General features: G+C 37.8%; 1 protein-coding gene across 1 annotated transcript; it reads right to left on the bottom strand.

Moving 5' to 3' along the window:
* Nucleotides 1-2,668: 2,668 nt before the first annotated feature.
* Nucleotides 2,669-10,582, bottom strand: TMED5 (transmembrane p24 trafficking protein 5). Its single transcript, XM_036387819.2, has 4 exons — nt 10,387-10,582; nt 8,739-8,836; nt 7,842-8,025; nt 2,669-5,572 (listed from the first exon to the last, which is right to left on the bottom strand). Exons 1-4 carry the CDS (start codon nt 10,567-10,569, stop codon nt 5,354-5,356), a joined length of 684 nt encoding a protein of 227 aa, XP_036243712.1. The 5' UTR covers nt 10,570-10,582; the 3' UTR covers nt 2,669-5,353.
* Nucleotides 10,583-10,746: the final 164 nt, after the last annotated feature.

Here is a 10,746-nt window from a genome sequence, read left to right as displayed (position 1 = left end):
GCCCATCTCTGCTGTTTTTTAAATCAGGTTTGTACATATTTCAGTATTGAGATCCATATACCATAATATCAACAGTTCTGGTTTTCATTAGTACCAAAATATTTTGCCAGCATATGCTAATTTTTCAAATACAGCTAATTTTTCAAATACATACAAATATGAAATTTTCAAATTCATACCATTCTTTTTATATAATCTTGTAATCTGTTTACTGATACTATTTCACTAGTGTATGGTTTTCTTGTTCTAAGAATGTTTATGATTCCAGCTTCTCAATTTGACAATATTCAAATTACTTCCTATTGTCAGCTACTTAGTGTTTGGCACTGATTGACTTCCATGTGGTTTTGGTTTCCTAGTCTTCTGCTTATTTAATGTTCACCACAGTACCTTCCAAGCCTGACATCTGCAGTTTTACTCTTAACAAGCTCATTTATTTCAAAAGCTCTTTTAAAGCAGGAAGCTAATTAATAGTTATATCTTGCTCTAAATAAAGGACCACTTCCAAGTCCTTCATTTGTGCTTTGCCATTTTCTGATGAATACTCACAAAACTTGGCTATATTGCATTTGCTTGTGTCACCATCCGGTGGGATAGTTACTGCTTTGCTATGTACCTGTTTTTCTCATTCATGATCATTACTGGTTGCCTGCTTTGTGTTATTTGGTTGCTCTAATCTGGTATTCATAACTTCACAAACTGGTTGCATGATAGCAGAAACCAGAAAGTACTAGGGGTAAAATTCTAAAGATCATGAACAAGAGTTGGAAATCAACAAGAGTTGGAAATTGTGGGGAAGGGAATTAATTAACAACTGGAGAGGTTTTAACTCCTTTAAATCCTTAAGCATAGAAGAAAAGGACTTCTAATAGATGTTTAATTTCCAGTCCCTTTACATAAGGTTGAAATGTATAGATATATGCTTCTAGAACTTTTCTTTTGGCAAATCTATGCTTTCTTTATGTACCTGTGTTCCAATTTAGCAGGTGGCAGATGGAGTATGAGGACGGATATTGTTTCCAGAAATTTGGTATGCATGAAGGGAAGAAAGGAGTTTGTGAACAGTATGGGTTCCAAGTCTCATGAACTGTTGTCAGCTATAGCACTTGATAGGATGAGAGATGTAATTCAGATGCCTCTGGTGAAACTTCAGCAGTGTAGGTGGGCTTACTACTACTTACAAGTTGTTTTTCATTATTTTATTGCTATTTTATTATTTTTGTCTGTGATAAAAATTAAGAGTTATATAAATTGATGGTTTTGAAAACAGTAAGTTATGTAGCTTTTGATTGCATTTTTAATTTCTGTAGCTATTTGTGTAAATTGTGCTTACTCCCCTCTGTGCTGTGTTACTCATACAGCATTCCTCCTGTATGAATAGTGAATTTCTGTGAGAGTACTCCTGGAGCCAGGGGGAAAGCATGGAAAAGGAAGGGCTTAACAGAAGCCATTTCTCAGCAGTAACTAGGAGATGTGTTTCCTGTCTACACCACAAGCTGCTAAGTTCTCAAATGAAAGTTTTGGGGAGAGTTGTTCTTTAAAACACAGGGAAAGAATTGCTAGTTTTTAAAGATATCAGATACAGCTCAGCCTTCTTAGTGTCAGGCTGTCTTAATGAAATTTTTGGGATAATGAGTCTTTAGAAGAGATTGCCATATAAATATTAAAAAAAGCTCCATAAAGCTAAAAGAAAAGTAATTGCTGTGACTGAGTAAAATCTTTAAAACTGTGGTGTTAACACTGCACCATGTGGTCATGGAGCGAGGCTGGTGCTGCACCCTGACAAGTGGAGTTAAACAAGGCCGTGCTGCACTGCTGAGCACGAGAAACAATGGGCCAGGCTGAAGCACTTCTGCCTTCACTTCTGTGTTGTGTGCACAGAAGTGAAGGCAGAAGGTGGCATTTCTCATGGTGCATGCTTGGAGAGATCAGGAAAGGGAACTTCTACAGGTATTTCTCATGTCTGTGTCCAAAAATAGCTCTTAAGACTTTTTACTGCTCGTCTACTTTTTCAAGTCAAATCACTGTTGCTTCTACCACTAATTGCCCAATCTGACAACATGAGATTGTACTTTAGCATTTCATGATCTATTTCATTGATTCAAAACACAGCATAAAGGAAGTTCCTGTTTCATTGCTTTCACAATGTGGTTTGCAGGCTTCCGGCCAGGCCTGGGTGTCTCAGGAGTCTTATGCAATGGTAAACAAGCTTGGATTTGTTGTGTTTTACTCCATTAGCCAAAAAAATGCTCCAATATTTTGAGCTTTATTCTTGGGATCTTGAGTATTATTTTATGAATAATACAAATATATGATATCATATAAATTACTACTAGTTATGAATATGAGATTCTTAATTGTGAGCTTGAGATTGTGATACTATTTCCTGTTGATGTTTGCTGCTGAAATACAGTTAAGTATGTTAAATACTTTCTCTTACAAAGTCCAGAGGTTGGACTGATCTGATGCCTGTGTAAATGTTAAATTATTTACACAGATAAAGTTGATATTTGCAGTGAATAAGAACAGAATTTGAAAACTGCACAAGGAAGAAATTAAAAAGATGCATTACTAAAACCAAATGTCCTGTTAGCTTAGCATCCTTCATCTTTTGCAGCATTCATAGGTATTCATAGCATTCTTCCTTCATTACAAAACAACACAAACACAGGTTTAAACTTGATTTATTGAAAATCTCAGTTTTGCATAATTATTCAACATCTGCAAGTCTTAAAACATTTAATTTGGAAGAAAAAGTCCATTAAGAAAAAAAATGTAATTTATATTCTCCTCTGTAAATTTTATACAGTCAAAAGCAATCTACTCTTCAAAATCCAAGTACAATGTTACTTAACTGCAAGTTAGAATGCCAAATCCTTCACCTATCATAAACATATTCCAGCTGCCAAAGCCAATGAACCTTTCTAGTTATTCCCTCTTTCATTTTCTATAGTGGACCTTGAATGAAGAGCAAATACAGTCAGAGCTCTTGGTTGCAGAACAATAATTTCTGTTGGTTGCAGAACAATCAATTCCAGATGAACTCTGCTGCCAGTTGTTGCATTTTCCTTCTCCCAGAGCTGGCTGTTTGTAACAGGAGACACTGAGCTGCAGCAGGTTCAGCTGGGACACCGCATGGCTTTGCCACTGATGTGGAGCTACAGAGAGGCACAGCAGAGCAGCTGGGGAACCCAATCCCTTAAGGTGCCCTTGGCAAACTTGGCAGAGCTTATCTATTGGAGTTCTGAGCTGAAATCCTGACTCTGGTAGCTTGGAGAGCAGAGGTAGATGTCTTAGTTGCAGCTTCCCAGAGCTGGTTCAGCATTTTGCAGATGGTTTGGAGCATCACACGTGGTGGTGCAAGCCTAGGTAACAACATAGTATAGTGCTACTGGGAGAGGGACAGGGAAGTGGCAGGAAAACATTATTTGCTACTTTAGCTGAAAGAATTATTTTTTCCTAGATATTGTTCTTATCACAGAAATAAGCTTTCTACTTCTGGGCAGTTTAGAATAGAAAGCATCATATGGAAGTAAGATACACAAAACCTTAAAGGGGTACAGTCTTATTTTGGACACAGTTTTGCAGAAAGATGAAGTAGCTCAACAGCCTTTGGAGCCCTCTATAACAAGTTCTGTAACAATAATAATTATTATTTTGCTTATAAAAACTATTGAGAAATATTATTGCTAGGTCCTCTTCTCTGAAGTTGAAGCTGAAGTGATGTTTCTATGTTCTGTAGCCCTTGCTAGCATCTGTTTCATTTGAACAATGTATTTCTTCAATGCACCTATTGACCCTGTTTTTATTCATAAAACACTATTTAATCACAGAAAGTCTCAAAGTTGCAACTCTGCCATTCATACAGATGACCCCACAACAGGCACAACATTACTACATATACTGTTTTTAAAACACTTTTTAAAAAAGTGTTTTTAATAAAGTTTTTTAAAAACTCGTATGATGAAATGCAGTTAACACATTTATACAAGAAATTCCAATGACTTGGCACATTGTAAAAATTACTAACTCGAAACTACTTAAAAAAAGTTAATTCTCACGCACCAGGGGTTTTGGCAAAAACTCTATACCCTCACTACACTGTTAAAAGCCACTGACCTAGATATTCTAGATTTCTGATTTGGTATTAGCTTTGTCTTAGTGACAGTGATACTACATATTCAGTTGATCATAAAACTTGTGGCCTGTACTTACTGCTCCTGTGATTTGTGCCTTATTCAGATGAACAGCTAGGTACAGAAACATGGGCTAGATGAAGAATGTACTTACACAGCTGAAAGACTTGGGAGGGTGAGTAAAAAGGGAAAGTTTAGGTGAACAGCTTTGGTTTTATATGCCTATGTAAGCCACCTGACTAACATTAGTCATAGTTGTAATAAAGTGGAAAAGAAGAGGGATTTTGAGACTACAATAATCAATGTTTGTTTTGGCATACCATGAACAACCCCTGCCTTTATTAAAAGGAAAAAAACCACGAGAAATTGCTTTTTAAATAATTATTAATTCCATGAGGTTACAGTAACTAAGAATTTGCAAGTCATACTTCAAAGCGTGCCTGTGTTTGTTTGTATACCATGTAGTCACTTGTGTCATGTAACAGCCACAAAGGAAAACAGGATTTTGCAACTACAGGACAAGAAGGATTTTTGAACAGGAATTGTATCTATTTTCTCCAATTGTTTTTCAAAACTGCCTCAATTTCACATTGATGGTGCTTTTTTTAAAGTGCTGACATTAGTCCTCTGTTATAAAAAGAGATCTCATGTTCTTACATAGTTATCCCAGTGTTTCTCCATGATGCCAAAGAACAAAAACTAAGGATTTAAAAAAAATATAACTTTGAAGAAAAAGGACAGTAACTACCAATCCTGTAAACTTAGGCACATGTAAATTCACTCAGTATTTAACAGCAACTAAACCAATGTCTAAGTTACTACTTAAACTTTTATGTGAAAATGAAGATAATGACAGTTATATTAACATTACTTTGCATATGCACCAGGTGTGCTATGCATAAGATAGGAATTAACAATCATTAACAAATCCTACAAGTACAAAAAATAGTTAGTAGCATTTGGAAAAATGGGAGAGCTTGGGAAGAGGCATGATATTCGTGTTTAAAAAAACCCCAACCAACCACCACAAAAAACAACAGAAAACCCCCAAACACAAACAAGACCAGCACTATCACATCCAAAAAGCTCAATATGAATTGAAAACCTGATTTTTACTCTCTTCAAAAGAATCTGAAAAGTCTTTACTGTAGTTTATTGCTCCCTTCTCCCCCATAGCTGTTATATTGTTATGATCATAATATGAACATTAATTAATATTAAGTTCTACTTTTCCTCTTATCTTCAAAGAGACTTTTCAACATGTAAACCTGAACAGCTGATACCACCACCATTACTCCCAAGTTGACCATGGACCAGAAATTCACTCTGTCAAAGTTGCTTTCTTGTATGTTTCGGTCACGAGCCTCAAATGCTCTGAGCAGGGTCTGAATCTGGACACTTTTGCTTAATCTGGCTTTGACACTGTTGATGGATTCCTGGTAAGTGACAAAAGAGTATTTTTAGGAAAAAAACCCACCTGAATTAAGTGTATATCCTGCAGCAAATACAAAATTATTAACATTGTGTTATCATCTGTAATTTAATGTCTTGACAAGTGAAGAGTTAATTTCATTTTAAAATATATACATCATCACAGTTTTCATTAATTTGTCTAGCCTGTTCATTGTGTATTGGCTAAAAAGAATTAATGTAGCATTAGTGTTCTGTAGTAATTTTGTTTTTTCTCTTTTATAGGTAGGAAGGTAAGAGAGAAATCAAACCTATGTGGACTAATAAAAAGTGGTGAATCTGCAGAACTAGTCTCAAAAAAATTACGTAGTGGCAAGCAAATGTAGAATTTTTTCTGCTGCATAATAAAATTAAGGAGTTTTTAAATGGAAACTACCATCGGGGCTATATCTGTAGCAAAAGAAAACTACAATAATGTTACTTTTGTGTCTGCTTCTGGTGGCTATAAACTGCTGCTTCAGCCTTGACACAAAAGCAGAATTTTGACAATAAATCTTGAACAGGACAACTGGAGGTTGTGACCCTGGAACTAGAGCATGAACACTCCAGAGATGACAACAGCAGCTCTCAAGAATCACACTTTATTCTGAATTAGTAAGTAAACATCTGGTCCTATGATCTGCTGAAGTTTCATCCACCACATAATAGATACTGACAAAAGCTGATCTCATGCAGTGCTGAATTAGGTTCTTGATATAATTATGGATCCTGAAGTAACTTTTAGTGAGAAGAGTAACATTTGCAGTAAGAGGAGGCTAATAATTTTTAAAAATCCCCAAAACCATAAGGCTAAAGCCAGCAGTAACATTTTCTCTGTTTCATATTTAACAAAAATATTTCAAAATAGCTATTCTGGGGAGCCAAATAATGTTATGATGATAAAGTTCATTGTTACACAACAAGGAAAATGAACACCACACAAGAGCTTTAAACTTAAAGATGTAATTCCCTATTTTTGCCAGAAAATGTGTTCTCATTAAGGAATTAAACTACTAAGTGCTTATGTTAGCCCTCATAGAGCTTGCAGGGAAAGTAATACCTTGCTAAGTAAACAATGGGATTAAATACTAATCTTAACTTTACAAAAATTACCTACTTTGTCAGATTTTCAAGGCTCTCAAAGATAGGTTCTGCATTTCTTTTTCAAGAGATACCAGTATGTAAATGAGTATCTATCAAATCCATTTAGGTCTTTTCTGTGATTAGTGTGAGTGGGATTTTCTTCATAACTTCACATAGAAATTTTCCTTTTTTCTAAGTGTCTTGACTGCTACTCTTAAAGATCTGGTCAGATTTTCAGATTATGTATTTGGTTTTATTATTATTTAAAAGTGTATCATACACCTATAAAATATTTTAAACATTGTTTTGTTATTTAAAAATCTGCATTGTGTTTATGGCAGTAAATAATACACTGATTTTCTACATGATGAATTCAGTAGGTGTGTGCAGCTGTTGGGGTTTTGGGTTGTTTTTTTTTAAGATACCTAATGTCTGTCACTATGATCAAACAAACAATAGCTTTACTGCATCCTACCAAGCATTAAGAACAGTGGTACTGGAGCACCAAGCAATCCTTCTAGAGTAATCTCAGTATTTAATGATCATAAAGGGAATAAAAGCTTTGACTCAGCAGTAGTCTGAATCCTCAGGCTCAGCATACAATTTAAGCAAAGATGAACCTGTATTTTATGCAAATTAACTCTCATTCTGTTTATTAGTTTGAAAAGATGTAATAAAATTTGGGGGCAAAAAACCTAATATAGGAATATCTAATTTACTGAAGATAGAAACAGTAATCCATACTTCTGCAAAGATGTGATGGAGAGGCTAATACAGTACTTTATCTTTAAACATTGATAAAAATGATGCAGTAATTCCAACTACATCACTGGGACTAAATAATACTTTAATGCTCCAAGTATTCAAATCATTGCTGCTAGGGAAGAATGTCCCATTGTAGCAGCAGGAAGAAAGGAAGCTGAATTGGAAACCAAGTGACTGAGAGCTAGGCAGTTTGTTCTTGCTGATGAAGGGCCTATTCTGAAAAAATCTTCAAGTTTCTGTGTGTAAGCAAGAGATCCATGCTGCTAGACTTCCTGTATTAGTAAAAGCAATATATGGACCTGGAATACATTCCAGGTTGACGCAACAGACCGAGGCAGAATGGCCACATGACATTGAGTTTTTTCCAAATACTCTTACACTGAATGGAAAGAAAGATCAAATACTAACCAGAATATCTTCCAACTTCATGTCTAGGAGATCTGTGCCTGTAACATACTTCTTCCAATCTTCCTCATCCTGACCATCTTCTCCCATATTGTCCAGGATCAATTCAAAGAAAATCACCTTTTCAGAAATGGTGCTGAATGTGTTGTCAAAGCAGAACATGTAATCCCCATCTTCTGTTTCCACACTGTGTATATATGCAAAACATGATTAACTACACTTTCTGTGCTGGTTCTCAAAAAGTCAGGTTTTGTAAGCATACTCTTCCCTTTAAGACTGACAATTATGCACTTAGAAATAACCAAATCTTCTTTTTGTATAAAAATAAGAACTCTAAAGACACTTTACAGATTACACAGTCACAGGAAAACAATCTTACTGACTCCAAAGGCTCAAAATGATGAAGAGTGCTGATATTAAAGTGCTGATCTTGCAACTTGCTTTCATTTCTTTTTGGGGATTTTGAATCATTCCTAATCATTACAAAAAATACACAATAAGTGGAATTCTTATACTGTATCGTAAAATTACAGCAAATATTACATATTTTGACAAAAGGACTGGAAATAGGGGACTTTCTAGCTTCTAATTTGTATGACTCATGTGATCTTTTTGTATTAGATATGGAGACCTTTTTCAGCTCCATAATAATGATTTTTATCCACTGAACATGAATGGCTATCATTAAAACAAAAATACCCTTCACTTCATGGTACAATTCATGTAAAAAGCACTCAGTGTTTATAAAAAGAAAATTGGTATTCTCAAAGTGTCCTATTAGAAAGTCTTTTGTAATACCAAGGAATAAGAAGAACTCAACCTTCATTTTAGTTATATTTGCTAAAGAAACCAGAGAAGTTCTTTATGTAACACTTCTGAGTTTGAAGATTTTAGACTTACGTATGAACTCCATCTGATTTTCTTTCATCAAAAACTAGAGTTTCACCTTTTGGGGAGAGCAGATGAAAATCAACATCTAATCCTGCTCCATCTAGAACCTGTAAAACAAACAAAAATAACCAACCTCTGACCAGCTGAATTCCTGTTTGCATTGCTGACAGCAACATTTATAGGGAAGGCAATTTTTTTTAGGTAAGGGAACAGACAAATAAAATAATCTGAAAGGTTAATCTGTCTGGATGAGCTGACACCAAATTAACTGGAAACAGATGGAAAAACAGCTCAACCTAAAAGCATTTTGGCAATTTCAGAATCTTAAACTAAATGTAATCTAAACCTGCCAGGCTGAACTTATATTGAACGGTTCCCTAATTACTTTTAAGAATGCATGAAGTTTTATCAACAGGGAGGGTTAGACAACCTGTAAAAATGCCAACAAGAGATGGCTAAATCTGGCATTTCTATGGCTGCTGTCACTGATTGCTTGTGTTAGTATAGTGTTTACCTTATGTCTTTGGAGAATTACCTGCATCCTATGTTAAATACTCTTATGCTTTAGCCACGAATATAATTAAGTACAAAATAAATCTATTTGCAGTAATATACAGAGCTCCTTTTCTACACATTCAAATAGAAAACCAAATCATTACTGTTAACAGTAGTGCTAGGAAATTTATGCCTGAGTAGAAATAAGGTACATATATAATGTTATTCACACTAGTCCTTTCTAAAACAATGTCTTTATTTAGCTTATGATCAAACTAAAATCCTACTCTGTGCAAAATAAACTTCTGTTTGGCTTAGACAGGACTCTAAACAAAGCTTGAACACCTCTCTTTCATCCTTGTTCAGTTCTGCATGAAACAGTATTAGAAATTAGAAAAATCCATTAATTTCAGCTTTGTCTTTCAGTTGGGAAGCAGAGGGGAAAAATAGATGGAGGGGGAAGAGAGATCCCGGCCCATTTCTAGGCACTGTAATAGGGTGGGAGAATATTGAGTGCAGCTTCCCTCCCTGTAGCTATTTTACTGGGAAAAAAGTCATTGTTGTAAGGGGGGGGAAATGTCTGAGATCGAGATCTATCCCAGACATCTCTGGGAAACTCCACTCTTCTCAAGGACAGCAAAATCTTAAGGATAGTTTGTTAAACTGGGCTGTTTCTGTAAAACGTTCATCGTTGAGATCAAGGTGTTTCATATCAGCACAAAGATCGGCAAGTACGGGCTCTGCATCAGCACAAGTTCCTTACGCTTTAGGGCTACGACACAAGGTCTGAACTTTCTACATTCTGCCCTTTTCAAGGATGGCGCCTTGAGCTCCTCTAAAGTAGAAACAAAAAATTCCCCCCAAACCACCAAAAGAACGTATTAGAACAACTGAAAAGGCGGGTAGGTTAATTTTTAACTCCGTAAGGCAGAACTTCTAACAGTGTGCAATTCCAGCGTGGCTTTGCGGGCAGGCCGGGGGAGCCCCGCAGCCGCTACCCGGGGCGGGCACCCGTCCCTGGGCAGGCACTGCCTCGCAGGGCCGGGCGGAGCCGCTGCACAGGGGGACGGGCAGAGGCAGCGCCGTCGTCACGGCGGGACGCGGGACCCCGGCTCCCCTCGGGACACGCCGCGGGGAAACGCCCCCTCCCGCCCTGCCCGACCTGGTACTCGAGCTCCAGCGAGGCCTCCTTGCGCATGGGCTGGTAGAAGCACTCCTTGCGGCCGGCGGGCAGCGTGAAGGTGAAGTCGCTATCCAGGGAGGGGCTGAACTCGGCGGCGCCGGGCGGCGGCAGCAGCAGCGCGAGGCACCCGAGCGGCACGAGCAGCAGCGGCCGCGGCCCCATCGCGGCAGCGCCCGCAGCGCGCAGCCCCCGCGCGCACGCACCTAGGGGCGGGACGGGCCTGGCACCGCCCCGCCCCCTCCGCCCCGCCGCACCAATCGCCGCCCCGGCAGCGCCGCGCCGCGCCCGCCCACAGTGCACCGCGGCGGCGCGCGCCGATCCCGCCCCCAGCGCGCCGGC

Source organism: Molothrus ater, chromosome 9 (assembly GCF_012460135.2).
Source record: "Molothrus ater isolate BHLD 08-10-18 breed brown headed cowbird chromosome 9, BPBGC_Mater_1.1, whole genome shotgun sequence".
Lineage (NCBI taxonomy): Eukaryota > Metazoa > Chordata > Aves > Passeriformes > Icteridae > Molothrus > Molothrus ater.
The sequence above is the reverse complement of the archived record's forward strand: the minus strand, read 5'-3'. Positions and strand labels throughout refer to the sequence as shown.

Bases quoted from the DNA above. Each gene is read 5' to 3' on its own strand.
- TMED5 (XM_036387819.2), bottom strand. From the start codon at position 10,569: ATGGGGCCGCGGCCGCTGCTGCTCGTGCCGCTCGGGTGCCTCGCGCTG. The intron at 8,026-8,738 runs GTAAGTCTAAAA...ATATATACACAG, and splicing joins AAATCAGATGGAGTTCATAC to TGTGGAAACAGAAGATGGGG. The intron at 5,573-7,841 runs GTTAGTATTTGA...GTCACTTACCAG, and splicing joins TGAAGTTGGAAGATATTCTG to GAATCCATCAACAGTGTCAA.